This window comes from Triturus cristatus, chromosome 1_1 (assembly GCF_964204655.1).
Source record: "Triturus cristatus chromosome 1_1, aTriCri1.1, whole genome shotgun sequence".
Lineage (NCBI taxonomy): Eukaryota > Metazoa > Chordata > Amphibia > Caudata > Salamandridae > Triturus > Triturus cristatus.
The window spans coordinates 548,251,773-548,269,219 of record NC_140579.1 but is presented as its reverse complement, the minus strand read 5'-3'; the positions used below and the strand labels follow the sequence as shown (position 1 = coordinate 548,269,219).

At 45.6% G+C, this 17,447-nt stretch overlaps 1 protein-coding gene and 1 long non-coding RNA gene across 7 annotated transcripts in view; one reads left to right on the top strand and one right to left on the bottom strand.

Annotated features, from left to right (window-relative positions):
* Positions 1 to 7,887, bottom strand: part of LOC146870589 (uncharacterized) — a 449,760-nt gene extending 441,873 nt beyond the window's left edge. For 3 of the 6 annotated variants that reach the window (XR_014978467.1, XR_014978480.1, XR_014978465.1), the window contains exons 1-2: positions 7,788 to 7,869; positions 7,659 to 7,697 (exon numbers count right to left, since the gene is read on the bottom strand). This is a non-coding gene — a long non-coding RNA (uncharacterized LOC146870589). Of the gene's footprint in view, positions 1 to 5,801; positions 6,293 to 7,307; positions 7,399 to 7,484; positions 7,561 to 7,658; positions 7,698 to 7,787 lie in introns of those variants that run through there. The other 3 variants (XR_014978474.1, XR_014978470.1, XR_014978460.1) reach the window with 3 other exon arrangements.
* Positions 1 to 17,447, top strand: part of LOC146870586 (copine-8-like) — a 1,950,277-nt gene that overhangs the window by 888,918 nt on the left and 1,043,912 nt on the right. The window contains exon 8 of the mRNA XM_085643269.1: positions 14,143 to 14,218. Coding sequence (XP_085499395.1) covers positions 14,143 to 14,218 — 76 coding nt within the window. The remainder of the gene's footprint in view (positions 1 to 14,142; positions 14,219 to 17,447) is intronic.

Genomic DNA, 17,447 nt, shown 5'->3' with positions numbered 1-17,447 from the left:
TCAACCTCTTTTGCTTTTCGTACCCCGAGCAAAAGACTGGTAGTAACTTTTTGGGAGAAATATGATGAAATCAGGTTGTTATTGAATTTCTGATGGATACATCTGCCAGTGGATTCCTCACCTTGTGAATATCCCCTGCGCCAGCAACATTCGGAAACTTTTGTAGCAGTCCACGCCGATGAGGTCGAAGATGACGTCATAGAGGCACGGCTCCGCTCGCGACTCTGCTGACGTCACCGGCTCCATAAGAAGACCTCGTCGGCGTGATGACGTCAGTTCCCTTTTTTCCGCGCCGTCGACGCCAACGGATTTCGGGAATCGCTGTTGGTAGCTTTGCTGTTACTTTGTGTTTTTCTGGGTTTCTCTGTTTCTCTTTCGAGAAAGATGTCGACAAGGAAGTCGGGCTTCAAGCCCTGTCGTGAATGTGGCAAACACATGTCGATCACGGATCCACATGACGACTGTGTGTGGTGCTTGTCATCTGACCACGATGTGGATGATTGTTCTTGCTGTCGCAAGATGAGCTCCAAGGCTCTAAAAGAAAGGGAGGCAAAACTCTTCATCACCAGGATGAAGAAGGAGAAGAGAGGAAGAAGGAAGTCGAGGACGAGGTCGAGGTCACGATCGAGGTCGAGGTCGGCATCGAAGTCTTCTTCGGGGCATGCTTCACGATCCAAGAAGCACAAGAAGAAGAGGAGGCACTCTTCTCGACATCACTCGGACAAAAGTTCGGCTCCGAAGTCGAAGTCACCAACTCGCCGCCGAAAGGACTCTGTGTCTCCTTCACCCGTTCCGGATTCGCCTCCTGGTCCTTCTTCTCGAGTGGCTTCACCGGCTCCGGCTACTTCTCCGACTCCGGTTCCATCTCCGACGCCGGTTCCATCTCCGGCTCCGTCTCCGGCCCCGGTTGAGGAACTTCAATTACCGGGTGAGCCTGCGACGCCGCCTATTCCACCGTCAGCGCCGGTTGGCCCGAGTCCGGTGATGCCTGACCAGTACCCTGCGTTCCCTGGACCAGGTCAGGACCCCTCGCATTATTTAAATGCTATGTACGGGGTGTTTGCGAGAGCCATGTACACCACTGGTGCACCTGCGGGTCCGATGGGTCCAATGGCATTTAATTTGTGGGTGCCGCAAGTCTATCCGCAGGCCCCTTTCATGACCTCGTTCGATGCCAGCTGCTCCTGCGGATCCACGTTTGGCGCCGTCGGATTCGAACACGGCGCCGCCGACGCCGCTTGTGCAGATTCGGTCCAGAAGGGAGGCTCAGAGAGTGGTTGATGAGTGAAGGTACCTTCTGGAAGAAGCAGAAGAGGGAGAGCTGGTGGAGTCTGACGAGGTGTTTGAGGAGCTTAAAGAGGCTAGTGGACTGGATTTGTCTCCTGAGTGGGAAATTACTCCACCTTCCGATGAACCCTCGAAGGATGTGGCTCCAGATCATGCAGTTATCAGGAAGGCTGCGGAACTGCTGGATCTTCAGTTGCCAACTACTGAGTTCAAGTCAAACGTTCTGACTGAAGTGTTGCATTCTCCTACTGCGGTTTCGGAGCCGTTGTTGCCTTTTAATGAGGCCATTATTGACCCTGTGTTGGAGGTGTGGTGTAAGCCTTTTTCTGCTCCTGCAGTCTCTAAGACGGTTGCTAGGAGATATAGAGCGGCTCCAGGGGACCCTGAGTTCTTGACATCGCATCCATCGCCTGAGAGCCTGGTGATTCAGGCGACTTGTTCAGGGAAATCCAAGGGTGCTTTTCCTCAGGTTCCGGGGGACAGAGAGGCTAAAAAGCTGGACCAGTTGGCCAAAACGGTCTTTTCATCAGCCAGCATGGCACTAAAATTAACAAATGCCACTTGCCTTTTGGGACGCTATGTTCATGCGCTCATGGATTCTGCTAAGAAACTGGCACCAAAACTATCTGAGAAGGATAGGGTTGGTTTTAATGAGGTCTTGACGGATGCCCAGGCAGCAGCACACCAGGTGATCCAAAGTGGTTCTGTTGCCACCAGGAGGGGTGCGTGGCTGAAGTCTTCGGAGTTTTCCCCGGATGTACATGCGACTCTGTTGGACTTGCCATTTGATGGATCTGGTTTGTTTGGCAAAAAGGCAGATGCTGCTCTTGAACGTTTTAAGGAGAGCAAGGCTATGGCTAAGTCTCTGGGCCTTCAATCCCAGTCAAGGGGGTCGTTTAAAAGGTACAGAGGTTTCGGAAGGGCAACCTTTCGTTCATACAGGCAGACCCAACAGCAGCAGCAAGGCTCTTTGTCTAAAGGATTCAGAGGTAGAATCAGGGGTCGCACACGTGGCCGTCAACTCTCCTCCTCTTCCTCTTCAGCCCCTCCTTCCACCGCAAAGCAGCCCTAGATCCGCCATTCTGGATCATGTTGGTCCTATGGGGGGCCGGCTTACCCATTTTCTACAAGATTGGGAATCTGTAACTACAGATCTTTGGGTTCTAGATCTTGTAGAAAATGGGTACGCCCTTCCCTTTCGGGAATTTCCTCCAAATTACCCTCCTTGTCAAGGGGCTTGCTCAGAGAACCATCGTCTTCTCCTACACTAGAAAGTCCTGAAGTTACTACAGAAAGGTGCGATAGAGGTGGTTCCAGAGCAGGAGAGGGGTCAGGGGTGCTACTCCCGGTATTTCCTGATTCCGAAAAAGGACGGCAGATTGCGTCCGATATTGGACCTCAGGGTCTTGAATCTTTATCTGAAGCAAGAGAAGTTCAAGATGCTCACCCTTGTGCAGGTTCTTCAAGCGCTGAATCAGGATGGTGTCGATCGACTTGCAGGGTGCGTATTTTCACATTCCCATCCTGAAGTCGCACAAGAAGTATCTCCTGTTTAGGGTAGGATCGCAGCATTATCAGTTTGCGGTCCTTCCGTTTGGTCTTACTACTGCACCCCGAGTCTTCACTAAGGTGATGGCAGTGGTGGCAGCCCATCTCAGAAGGTCGGGGATTTCTGTTTTCCCCTATCTGGACGACAGGCTGATCAAAGCGGAGTCGCCAGAGAAGGTGCTACATCATCTGCAGGATACAACTCAGCTGTTGTTCAAATTGGGTTTCTCGATAAACGTGCCCAAATCTCACCTGGTGCCCTCTCAGCGCAACCTGTTCATAGGTGTGGTACTGGACACTACTGTGTGTCGAGCATTCCCTCCTCCTCAAAGGATTCGCGACATACAGGAAATGATTCCTTTGTTTTACAATGGAGTGGTCGTTCCAGTCCTGAAGGTCCTTCGCCTGCTCGGTCTGTTTGCTTCCTGCATTCTGTTGGTCAACCATGCACGCTGGCACATGAGGGCGCTCCAGTGGTGCCTCCGCAGGCAGTGGTATCAGCACAAAGGAGACATCAGGGAGTCTGTGAGGATCTCCAGAGAAGCTGCGGCGAATCTGTCTTGGTGGAGCGTGGAGGGCAATCTGTCTCAAGGAAAGCCCTTCAATTTACGTCCATCGGTGGCCACAGTGATAACGGATGCATCCACTTTAGGGCGGGGTGTGCATCTGGGGAATCTGGAGATCAAAGGTCTTTGGTCTCCAGAGGAAAGGTTGCTTCACATCAACCTTCTGGAATTGCGGGCGATTCGTTTGGCACTCAAGGCCTTCCTCCCTTCCCTTCGCGGTCAGTCTGTTCAAGTCCTGACGGACAACACTACCGCGATGTGGTATGTCAACAAGCAGGGAGGAGTGGGGTCTCTTTGTCTCTGCAGAGAGGCCCTACATCTCTGGTCCTGGGCTCAGGACCTTCAGATTTGTCTGATGGCAAATCATTTGGCCGGGGTGTTGAACGTGCGTGCAGACAGTCTGTCGGCAGTTCTCCGCCGACCACGAGTGGAGGCTCCATCCGGAGGTGGTTCGTCACGTCTTTCGGACGTGGGGAACTCCTCGGGTGGACCTGTTCGCCACTCACGAGAATGCTCACTGCCCGTCATTCTGCAGTCTCCAGTATCCGATGCAGGGAGCGTTGGGGGACATGTTTCAGTTGAGTTGGAGCTCACGACTCCTTTACGCGTTTCCTCCCATACCCTTGATTCCTCTGGTTCTGAGGAAGATTCGCCAAGACCGGGCCCAAGTCATATTGATCGCCCCGGATTGGCCAAGAAGGGTGTGGTATTCAGATCTTCTCCACCTCTCCTCGTGCCCTCTGCTCCGTCTCCCTCTCAGGGCAGACCTCCTCTCGCAATCGGAGGGGCAGGTTCTACACCCCCACCTCCAGAGCTTACACCTTCATGCCTGGAGATTGAATGGGGCAACCTGAATTCTTTTTCTCTCCCATCTGATGTGGTATATGTAATTTTGTCTGCCAGACGTCATTTCACCAAATCTATCTATTCCTATAGGTGATCTAAATTTGTTCTCTGGTGTGGGGAGAAGTCAATTGATCCTTTGAAGGCTCGTTTATCTGACATTCTGCAGTTTTCCCTTCCTCTTGATCAGAAAGGCTTTGCTGGGGCTACTGTAAAAGGATACTTATCGGCTTTGTCGGCTTTCCTTTGCTTGCCGGATCAGCCGTCATTATTCAAATCACCTATTGTTCTTCGTTTTCTTAAGGGCCTCACAAACAGGTTTCCTCCTACTCCCTTTATTGTGCCTCAAAGGGACTTAAACCTTGTCTTGACTTATCTTATGGGTTCCCCCTTCGAGCCCTTACACAAGTGTCCCTTGAGATTATTGTCTCTTAAGACGGTTTTTCTCATTGCAATCACCTCGGCAAGGAGGGTAAGTGAGCTTCAAGCTCTAAGTTCAAAACCCCCGTTCTTGACCATTCATGCTGAAAGAATGGTACTCAGGACCAGGGCTGCGTTTCTGCCTAAGGTGGTAACTCCCTTCCATCTGGGGCAGTCCATTACCCTTCCTACCTTCTATCCTCCCCCTCACCCTTCCAAGGAGGAGGAGGGACTTCACCGCTTGGACCCTAAGAGGGCGGTGAGCTTCTATCTGGACAGGACTAAAGACTTCAGAGTTGGTGACCAGCTCTTCGTGGGCTTTGTTGGCTGCAGGAAAGGTCGAGCGGTGCACAAGAGCACCCTTTCCAGATGGATTGTCTTGTGCATCAAGATATGCTACTCTTTGGCTGGTAAGGAGCCTCCAGAGGGTTTAAGGGCTCATTCCACTAGAGCAAAGTCTTCCACTTCTGATTTGTCTAGGGGCGTTCCTGTGGAGGACATTTGTAGGGCGGCAACTTGGGCCTCCCTCCACACCTTTGCAAAACATTATTGCTTGGACACCGAGGTGAGGAGGGACGGACACTTTGCTCGTTCTGTCCTTCAGGATTTTCTGGTGTAGAAGGGTGGACACCCTCCTCCGGGAGTGAGGACTGCTGTGGGAATCTGTTCACAAGGTGAGGAATCCACTGGCAGATGTATCCATCAGAAGAACAAGTTACTTACATTCGGTAACGCTTTTTCTGGTGGATACAGTATCTGCCTGTGGATTCCTCACTGACCCACCCGCCTCCCCGTTGTCCATCCTTCTATACCTGCAATTCTATTAATGGTGTTTCAAAATGTGTTTTGTTACTGTCAAAGGCATTGTGTTGTTTCTTTTGCCTTGCTACTTATTCTCCACACTGTATATGTTGCTTTATATATTATGTACTGTGTATACTGTGGATATATTGCTGTCAGTCCGTCCGTGTGCCTCGAAGGCACGGAAAAAAGGGCGGAACTGACGTCATCACGCCGACGAGGTCTTATTATGGAGCCGGTGACGTCAGCGGAGTCGCGAGCGGAGCCGTGTCTCTGTGACGCCGTTTCCGACCTCATCGGCGTGGGCTGCTACAAAAGTTTCCAAATGTTGCTGGCGCAGGGGATATTCACAAGGTGAGGAATCCACAGGCAGATACTGTATCCACCAGAAAAAGCGTTACCGAAGGTAAGTAACTTGTTCATCTGTAAATACAGCTTTAAAACAAAATTATACAGGAACCCACATTTCACACATTTTGCCCAATAATTCTCTATTGTAAAACCCTTTGAAATGCTCCGACAATTGAATGAATCATTAGAGTTCATTGTTCGAGGTAAAGATTCTGCTATCATAATATTCTTGTCTAGAGCTAGTGCTTTGTCTTTGCAAATGCATGTTTGACTTCAAGTACAACTGAATTGGATTGACAGAAAGACAAAACACAACACTCTCTCATCACAAGAGATGAGAGAAAAGACAGAGGGGAAAAGACACTAAGAAAACGATTATAAGGGAGATGCTTATGGTTTCAAGTCCCGCATTGAACTGTAGGAAAATGCTCCATTTCCAGAAGGACTCCACTGTTTTATTCGAATCTGCGTAGGGTCTGCAAATTAATAAATAAGATAATTAAAGGTACCTCCCTGAATTAACCCTTCTAAACCTGTCTTACACCATTTAGTGAGGCAGATATTTCAAAAACACACATACCTGAATGAATTTACACTTAATCACAAAAATAACTTGTTTTGTGTAAGCTTCCAGTTTTATGGCAAATTTTGTTGTAATTTGCATCAGTGGGTTTTGTTTTAATAATGAGCAAACATTCCTGTAACATTTGTGTGAGAAGTTGGCCTGGCATATGCTGGCCACTAGTTATAGTGAATCAACTGCTGGTGAACTAACACCAGTGTACTGAGTGCACTGCTGAGGAGCTAAAGGAGACAAGCGTATCAAATTTTCAATTTCAATATACGTAGAAACAACATAAGCTATAACTCTTTAAAGCTGCAATCTTAATGAACAATCAACCAAAAGTAATTGAGAGAAAAGACTTTTATAAGTCAATCAAAAAGAACAGCAGAATAGCAATCTCAGAATAACATTGCAAGCAAGAATACATTCAAATGTGCAAACTGCACAATAGTAATAACATAAATCGTCAATTCATGAAGGAGTGCCCAATGCATTTTGGGATGAATACATCCCTTCTTCAGGGGCGGCTGTGAAAAAAAGAAATTTGATTGTAACACATAACGTTTTGAAGATGTCTTAATCGCAATTACAAACACCAATACAAGATGCATTGTGGGGGAGACAACAGGAAGGAATGTCTAGTCTGTATCACACCGAGTCAATTCAACGTGCACAGTGCGTGAGGATGAAAGAAAATGGGGGCATACATTGAACGTATTTGTAAACAATGAACACACACACACTGGTGGAAAATGCGTGAAAGGTTAAAATTGTGCAAGGAAGTAACAAAAAACTAAAGGAAGTGTACCGGTTAAATATTCGTGAAAAATATCTAATGAACGATAGTGATAGTCAAGCATGGATAACTGCTGTGAAACACGAAGCAAATGAAGTAATAGCTCCCAAAAAACTCGATAAACTCTTACTGCCTGTGAAGAGACGACGAGAACTAATTCTTTTAAACAAGAAGGTTCGGGGTATCAGTCAGGAGGAAAAGATGCTTCAACGTGTAAGGCGCTGGAACACAGAAAGCGCAAAAATGAAACCAAAGTAGAAAGAGACAAAGGGGTTGCAGAAAGGGTCATGTCATAAAGAGGACTTACTGAAAGCAATGTCCAAAGGTGATTGGTCAGGGGAAAGTTAAACACTGAGAACCAGCGTGGCAAAAATATCACAACTCTGAAAACGGAACACAAAATTGTGAGAGTACAGACACAATGAAAGAAGAGAAGCACAAGTGAGACGAACGATGCATGCTGGAAAAAACGAAGAAGTACCTGGACAAAAGTAAGCCGCTTACATCTAGTGTGGGGAAGCTGAAATAAAAGACAAAAGCGCAAACTATTGCCAATGTGTATGAGGCAAACGAGAGCGAGAACAAACTGGGGAAAAGGAGGGAGACTTACCAATGAACCGAATTGTCAAACGGAAAAACTGGAACCCGCTGCAAACCAGAACCGGGAAGAAGCTCGCAACTACTCTTGTATGTGTACGTGATTAAAAGAGGCTCACACAACGTGACGTGGTGCCGTACAAGGAAGAAAGAAATAGAAAGAGGACTCCGGGGCCAGGAGACAACGACTGGAACGAAAACCAAAAGTAGTGGGCGCAACGAAGTGCGGAAACAATAAGAAAATAAAACAATCAAAAACAAAAGAAAGAATGTATTAGTGTCGCGCCATAGTGGTATCCAAATGAACAATGTCTGCGATGGTGCGAAGGGGGTATGATGAAATGACACCACAGAAGATAACATGAATGACTGCAAGATGAAAGTACAGATGGGCATACAAACGAAATGTGGGACAAGAGCACTGAGTGAGAACAGGGTAAAAAGCAGATTGGATAACGTCATGCAACTGAAAATAGACAGGAACACAAATAAAGCAGTGTATAGAGATAGGAACCAGAAAATAAAGTAATAGGGAAGTACAAACAGTGAAAACTACTGCTATTGGCAGAGAGAAAAATAAACAGACAGGACAGACAAAAAGATCTGAGTCACGAGGGGTAGAAGTGGTGAAAACGACAGATTACGGAAGGAAAAAGTGAATGAAAAAAAGAAAAGTTGAGAACAACCGATGAGGAACTATCAGAGAGTGGGAGCGGAAGCTGTATGAAATGAGAGGACAAAGGGAAAAAAACAAGGGCTATCACCAGACGTAAAAGCCACAAAATAATATGAATTTTGTGATGATGGGAATGACGTGACTGGTGGCAGGAAAAGTAAAACGAAACTAGTAAAAAGAAAAAAGAATGTTGAATTGCTCGGACTGAAACAGACGTACAATCTGAAAGGCAGCATGTTGGGCACTGGTAGCCGGGAAAATTATAAAAAACATTGCATTTCTAATTTGTCATTGAGACCATTGGGTAACAGAGTTTGTAAAAACTTGGTCCACCAAACTTCTTTCCCGGCTAACTCACATACATTAGTTCACTAGTTATAGTGGCCACCTTGCACCAGTCCAATTCCACTCTTATGGTAGATAGGTTTAAGACAACCTTTTAAAGAAAGCTATCCTAGTGGTAGCTGTGGAGAGCAGCCTTCAGGCTAAGTCTCAGAGGAATGTAAAGCAGCTTGTTTTACCTTATAATCTCTTAAATTACCAAATGAAAGGACACGACACAGGTATATATATCAAATACATATGTATTTATTTCTAGACACACTCTACTAATCTCTTTATGAGGTTAGAAGCCAGGAACACATTCAAATATCAACGTTTCACAATAAGTTAAGCACAAATATGGCTGAGGCCCTAGGGGCGTACCAGACCATATACTAAAAAAGAGGTTTAGGGAACTCGTCTTGCAAGGGGACAAGGCCTAGGGCCTGTAGAATCGCTGGGGCTTCACTAATCCACCCAAGGCAGGTAAGTTAAAGACCCACGGGAGACGCGTGCAGTGTGAGAACACAGCCGCGGGTTCCCTATTGATTACAATGGAGCAAGTCGCGGTTGGATTTTTAAAGTTTTAGGGTACTTCGAGGAAGTCTACAAGCAAGCCACTTACAAGGTAAGTAATTCGAGGGCCAACACACACTAGGGCACCAGGGTGCACGAGTTACCTCACCCAGGGAATCTGGGTGCATAGGTGTCTGGTCGCGTTGCTGTTTTCTATGGAAGCCAAAGAAGATTTGCTGCTTGCGAAGACTGAAGAAGTGTCCGGTGGAATCCAAGGCTGGATTCAAGATGAAGAAGACCTGAAAGCAGACGGGACAGTGTTCACAGTCACTTGCCAGTGACCCGGGCCAGGAAGATGGATGCCCACGGATGTCGGGTGATTTCAGGTGCTTGAGGGTGTTTTGACTCTTCGCTCACGAGGTCCAGGAGAGATCAACGATGACCAGCATCTGGATTCAGAGTGTCCCACGACGTCTGCAGTTGACTGAGGTGTCGGCAACCGGATTGGAACCAACAAGCCTTGACAACAAGTCTTGTGAAAAGTGAATAAAGTCAATGGTGCAGATCAGCAAGATCTGAGGGACTCACCCAGCGAGGGTGAGTGAGGGCAGGTCTGGAGCAACCAGGGGAGCCCTTTGGTTTGATAAGAAAGTCTTCAGGGGACCCACAAGCCAACAGGCAAGGGATTGCGAAGACTCCTCGTGAGGAAATGCTTTACAGGACCCCACGGTCACTCGGGACGAGGTAGGCCTCTGATTTTTGGTACTCAACCTGCTGGAGGCTTGGGCCACAAATGGTCCAAAGCCCACGTTTGTAGAACGTCGTGAAGGGGTTGCACTCGACAATTGTACACGGTACCCGGGTATTGCAGTTCCTCATCACTCGTGGGGTCCACTCGCCTCAGCTCTGCTGGGGACTCACAATGGCTGTCGAGAAGTCAGGAAACCCACTTCCGGGGCTGCAGGGACTTGGGACTCCGGCGGGAGCGGGAAAGTTTGCGACCGTTGATTCAAGTTTTTGGTGCCTGCCAAGCAGGGGAGTCACTCCTTGACTCCAAGGGAGATTCTTCCGTCTTCCAAAGGTAGTGGAACGTCAAAGGACCAGGATTCTTCTTGTAAAGCGTCGTCCAGGGTTATCTAACTTGCAATGGCAAGGTGTACCTATCTTATAGTAAAAGAAAGGGAGGGACTAGCTCTATGACCACTCCTCTAGGAGGGTCAGGGGAGTGGGTGGCTACACCCACTTCCCTTTGTCCAGTTTCACGGCAGAGCAGGGGCTGGTAGCCCCATATCTGGTTTGAGCTGGCATATCCACAGAGGAGCCTACTGCTCCCCCAGTGCAGGACTTCAAAGCACTCTAAGAGTGCACCCACCCAGCTCCAATACACTAAATCCTGTCTGGAAGGTGGTGACACCTCCTTGTGACCGGATGCCTATTGTTGGGCCTCCTCCACTGCAAGTTTCGGTCAGCAGCAGGAGGGCAGCCCAGTGTCTGTGCTGGTGGCATCCATTTTGTGATGTCAGGGCTCTTTCAGATTTCTACTGTGTTTCCACAGTGGGTACATGTCGTCCCCACTAGAAGGGTGGGATCATACTCCCACACCAGTTACTGGTGTGGGGGTATGATTCCAAGTTGTTTGACACCAAACACAAGATGTTTTGATGCAGTCATTCCAAAGTTAGCATTTACCGGGAGGTTATAATGCACTTAAGAGTATATGGTTTAACCGCATCCACAAACAGCCACAGGGAATAGACCCTGTCAGCTGCAGAGGGGCCCTGCTCAGGCAGAGGCACCCCCATACATTGTAAACCAAGCACCCTGCCCTCAGGATTGATAGGGCCTGCTGTAGGGGTGACTGATAGGTTTATATATGTGTGTGTATGATGAGATATAGGCACCTATACCTCTGTGAGGAGTGCTAACACTACCTCACCCAGGCTGCAGTAGCAGGCCTGAGGTGTCAGATTTAGTCTGCTTCCCAGTTGTGGCATAATACATGCTTCAGCCCCTGGTAGGCCTGTAAAGTACCTATGCCCTCGGTACCTAAGGTACCATATACTAGGGGCTTATAAGGCACCACAGTAACCAATCACTAGTGCATCTAATATGCACTCCAAGTCGTTTAGAGAGAACAGAGAGACTAGGGCCCTGATTAGCAGGGACCCAGCCAGACTATAGCCAGAAACCAGTGTTAACATCTGAAAAAAAGTGGGGGCAACATAAGTGCAGATCCTACTCTCCTAAAATTTGTTCATCCTCTTGTAACTTTACCCCACTTGTATAAATCTGCACAAAACTAGGCACTCCATGCACTAAGCGAGATGCAGATCTGTTAAATAGTGCAAAAGCTATGAGCAAAATGGAAAACTGCAGTTTCAATAGACCTGTGACCGACCCAACCATGACTACAGAGACACTAGTGTATACTCTATTATAAGTAAATATATCCATACTTTCACACTATACTGTGCATACAGGGGCCTGATCTCAGGTGAGGGGTCTATTGATTTTCTCTAAGACCTTGTCTAGGAATGGTAGCAGGGAGAATGGTCTGTAGTCGGCAAGCGTTGAAGGGTTCATGGAGGGTTTCTTCAGCAATAGCAGGACAGTTGCTTGTTTTCAAGCACCTTGGAAGTTAATGGAAGAGGTGAAGGCATTCAAAACGAGTGTGAGCATGGCACTGATTGTTAGCAATCCTTTGGAGTAGGTGTGGTGGTGGCAGGGGTTCGATGAAGACCCTGTGTGGATGGACTTCATTGTGACAGTGGTTTCTTCTCAGGTAACGAAGGGCCATGAAGGTTAGCATTGGCTCTTTGTTAAGACCGGGAGGTGTTTGGCGAGGTCTGTCCTGTATGGTTGCAGTTTAAAGTTGCTGTTAATGGTAGCGTTTTTGTAGCTGAAGAATTGAGAGAGATTGTTGCAGAGGTCCTGCGAGGGGGTGGTCGAGCTGGATGCAGACACTGGTCGGGTGAAATCCTTCACAATATTGGCATCGATGTGGTGTGCCAGAGTGGCATTTTGGTGATACGGATAATTTGTTGAGAATACCACAGGGCGATTTGAACATGCTCCTGTCTGCATTGTCCTGGCTCATTCTCCATTTATGCTTGTTGTTTGCAGTGGCATTCCATCATTTTGAGTTTCTCTGTTCACCAACTGGCCTGGGGTCTATATCTTGTTGTATTGCTGTAATGTACAGTTTCCCAGTACTTGTCAGTGATGCTGTTACAGTTTGGATGGGCTAGTCTGGCAGAGGTATGTGTGTATTGGGCCAGGACGGGACGCTGAACTTGACAGGGGAATGGAGTGTCCAGGAGACTGGTGTGGGCTCATTGACTCTGATGTTGTCAAAGGTGGTGAAAATAGGATCCAGGATGTGTATGGTGATTTGGGTAGGCCCTGTTAATCGTTGGGTGAGGCCTAGACTTCCAAGATATAAGATGAGTGCTTTTGAGTTGAAGTCAGTGTAGTTTTTCAGGTGGAAATTTTTCTGAGTAGGATGAAATTGCTATTGTCGAGGGTGAGTGGTGCGAGGAAGTCCTTGATTGTGTTGTGAAGTTGATGCACAGTCCCAGTGGCCTGCAGATGACGGTGCCAATTAGGGTGAGTTTGGCTGTCATGTGGAGCTTGAACAACAGGTGTTCCATGTTGGAGGATGACGTTTTCATGGTGGTGGTGCAGCCGATGGGTTCTCATGGATGATGATGATGATTCTGGCCTTGCAAAGCATGTCTTGCCTGTCGATCTTGTAGCCCAGGGGGATAGCGTTAGAAATCTCAGATGCGAATGTTGAGTTCAGCCAAGTTTCTGTGTGGAAAAGTAGGTTTTCGGCATTACCTTGGAGCAGGATCGAGATCTCTGTGGTGTTTTTGGTGATGCAGCAGGTGTTGAGGAGCATTTATGTGAGTGCAGAGTTTTTGCATTCCGCAGGCCTTCTCTTTTCCACAAGCAAATTTAATCACACCTCTACCACTCGTTTTTCAAATTACACTGTACGTTCGATAAACTCTTCTCCATTACTTTGAAGAAGCTTCTCCCGGGTTAATCTAAACACATTTTGACAAACTGAAGATATCTGATGGGTCTAGATCTTCCAGAAATCAGAAACTTCTGAAATTTCTGTGAGCTAAATTGTGCTCTACAGGCACACATCTTTAGAATTTTCTACCCTCACTTTTGGAGTTCCCCGCCTTTATTTTATTTCCTCAAGCATGAAAAGTAACTTTTCAAGTAAGGATGGCTATATTTTTATTAGCTCTTTTTTTAAAAATCAGATTGCGTTATTGTTTGTTGATTTATTTATATTTTTATTAAAATAGATTCTTCTGTTTCTCTAAAGTCTGGCCTTTGGCTTTATTCTACTGTACAATGTTTAATTTCTTGCTTATTGGTGCTATTGTATAGCATTCCTGTATTTCTCATTTTTAAGTCCTAAGATTCCTAAAATGTAAAATGTTAAAGAAACAGAAAAAAATACAAGAAAAGAATGAGAGTCACAGAGAAAGCGAAAGCGGATAGAAGCCAAAAGAAAGAGCGATTATAACATGAACCAAACCAAACAGAAAACAGGCATAGACTGAAGAAACACATACGGAAAGAAATGGGCAAACATACAATCGAAATGAAAAAAGTTAAAGCATTCAGAAAAGACTAATGAAATAGAGAGAGTTAATTGTAAGAAATAAAAATATGAGAGAAGTGTCACAGAAAGAGAGCTAAACATAAGGAGTAACCAAATGGGGCGTGAGAAACAGATATACAACTGAGCAAGACATTATTAGGAAATCATTGACAGGTAGTCATCAGAAAGTAACACCAACACGTTTCATGAGCTTTGTTTTTTTCTTTGCAGCCACGACTTTATTGGAGAGTTCACTACAAGCTACCGGGATTTGGCTCGCGGGCAGAGTCAGTTTAACGTGTATGAGGTGAGTGTAGAGGACTCTGCATCGTCTGGGATTGCTTCTAAATATGGCACAATCGGATGGCATGTTATAGACACTCTAGTGCCATCTTCAATGGCTGCATGGAGGGAGTGCCACAGAAAGGGTGCACTTGCACTCTACAAACAGCTTGCATGGATACTTGGAGGGAATAGTAGAAATGGCAGAAAGTAGTCTGCAATCTGTATTAGGTACCTGCAAGTTATGCCAATATCGAGATAGTGTGTTGGTGCTAAGGGAGGGCAACAGATGTTAGTGGGTTCATTTTTCATTAGGTCTAGAAGATGGGAGGGGAACTAGGGCTGGCCACTCTATCTTCATCTTCTCTGATGTCCTGTTGAGGTCATTAGGTGTGCAGATACCCACTCATTCTCCTCTTTTATTGAGTGTTCAGTGGAGAGTCATCATGAAGGCGTCCTCTGTCTATCCAGGGCCTGCATATGGCCCTGGTGATGTCCTGATAACTTCATACGTTGTCGTTGTGCTCATTTATTCTTCAGTTTGTACGATGGGCTTCAGAGGGCACCAGGAGCCTGCATGAGGTTTTATAATAATTGCCTTTAGATCTAAGTAGATGTTAGTATTGCATTGAATTTGATATATTTCAATTAATATAATTAAATGTAGGTGTTAGTGTTTGGTTAAGGTTCCTCATTTAACATAATTAAATATATTTTAAAGTGACATGATTTTATATTTATTTAATTTAATGTAATGATTGTAGGGTTAGGGTAAGCATTGGAGTTATGCTAAAGGCAGTTATTTTACACAATTGCATTTCAATAAATATAGTGCCTAGGGTAGAGTTAGAGTTAAGTTTGATGTTATGGCCAGTATCATGTTGCCCAATTAGTAGAAAGTAGTATTAAGTACTTACTTTGTCAAATATCTTGCTCTGTAAAGGCTCTGATACAGTGAGAGATCAGGGTAAAATGATAATTGTAATTGTATTTGTATAACACTTTGTCCCCCTCATAAGCTGATCAATCACGTTGACCACTGAGTAGCATGCATGGTTGTGATTGAGCGCTTGGTGAGAAGGATATTGTATTTTCTGTGTGGTCTATGCAGGAATCATTCTGCTGTCATGCATGAATGACCAGAATGCCTCTCTTACAAATACTTGGGTCCTGACACTTAACACTTGATTAACACTTGATGGTGGGAAAATAGTGCTAGATAGATTGCAGGCACTTTACTATAGTCAGTTTAGCAGTGGCGGCTGGCGCAGGTAAGAGGGGCACCATCGGGCCTGCATGAGGTGAGTCTATTCTATTTCCAGTGTCCATTGGCTCTCTGAAAAAAAACCCTGATGGGTTGGGGATGGGGTGGGTGTCAGGGATGTCGTCATAGGACGGGATTAGTTAAATTAAATTTTTTTTAAAAAACTTACCTTGTGCTCATCACATCGCTGATTCGGCAATGCAGCGAGCACAAGGTAAGTGGTTTTATTTTTTTTTATTTAACTTATCCCGTCGTCGTATGTCTACTTCCCCGTCCCACCCAACCGCCACATCGCTCTTACCTGTGCTGGCCGCAACTGCATTTCAGTTCAAGATTTTTATTTATTTCAAACAGTTGACCATAAAAGAGCACAAAAAATACATCAATAATTTAAAACATCCTAAATTGCAAGATAGAATCAAATCAGATCAGATAAAACAAAAGGCAACCATTCCTTAAAAACATTATCCCCAGAAAGATCCCTATTCCTCCATGTTGTCACCTAAAATATAATGATTTCCCGTTTCCAACCCCACCCCAGGTATAAACAGCAATGAAGAAAAATAGAAATACCTAGTGGTGCACACAAAAATCTTAAAATCAAAAAATGTAAACCATACTGATATTTACTAAGGAGGAGAATTTTGGGTGGTATTCCTTTGACTTATAAAAACGCCAAGTAAAATAAAAGTGCGAATAATCGCTCTTTTGCAAGGCCGACACACTTTATAGATTTTGAATTACAGGAGGATAATGCAACAATTTTAGGGTTTCATTAACGTGGGAAAGCCAAGGGATATTAAAAACATAATCAATTGCCAGCAAATCCATAATAATATATTTTGTGAAGGCTGTTTCAGGCTTAGCCCAGATTGAGCGCCAGAACAAAACCGTCTCTAAAGAGAGTAAATCCTCTGGATAGGTTAACCCAATCTCTTTGTGAGTAATGCAAGTCGAAATGGCAGAAGGTATCCTTAGCAGATGCCTAACGAAAGCATTCTCCTCTACCTGGAGAGGACCACATAGCATATAGCCTCAAAGACCCCCTCCATACGTAGCAGCTGACAACCCTGTAGCTTTGTAGATGTTAACCATTTCTTTGATGGGACAGCTGACAAGTTTACCAGAGAATCTGAAGATACCCTCGCAGACGCTGCACATTTTCAATCTAGCATTTTGTACATGACTAACCCATGAGCCATTACTGGCAAACAAAATACCCAAATAATTAAATTAGTTAACCGTCACAATGAGGAAACCCTCAATATAAAAAGTCCGGCACTTCAGGGTTCTTATACTGCATATCATCGTAAATGTTTTAGCATTATTAATCTTCTATTTCTTCCCATCCTTTAAATCAGCAAAGGTTTCCATCAATCTCTGCAGGTCGAACACAGTTCTTGACATCAGTACCACATCATCAGCATGTAGTAACACAGGGACCGAACAACATATAATAGGCGTGTCGGCCTGCAGAGCACTGAGGACATCATCAACCCCATTAATGTATATTGAAATAAGAATGAGGCCAGAACACAACCCAGACTGATTCATATCTTGATTTTAATTGAATGAGTAGATTCCCCATTAGGGCTAAAATGCACCTCGGCGGTCAGACTCCCGTACAGTTTAGATAGAAAAATAACAATTTCTCAGGTGCCCCCAGTGAATGTAGACTTTGCCACAGGATCGAGGGAACCACCAGATTAAAATCACTTATAAGGTTGACAAAACACAGATATCGGAAACCTTGCCTTAGTATATTTCCCTATAAGCAAATCCAGGTTAACACACTGTTCCACCATCCCCAACCCCTTCCTAAAACCATACTCTGCTTCTGAAAGAGTGGAGTTGTCGGTGGCCCACTGTTCTAATCTTTGTAAACGGACCCTACCCATCAATTTTGCAGAAGAGTCCAGAGGGTAAATGGGGCGATAGCACTCTGGGTCAGAATTATCCCCCTTCTTAAAAATTGGCACTATGATAGTTA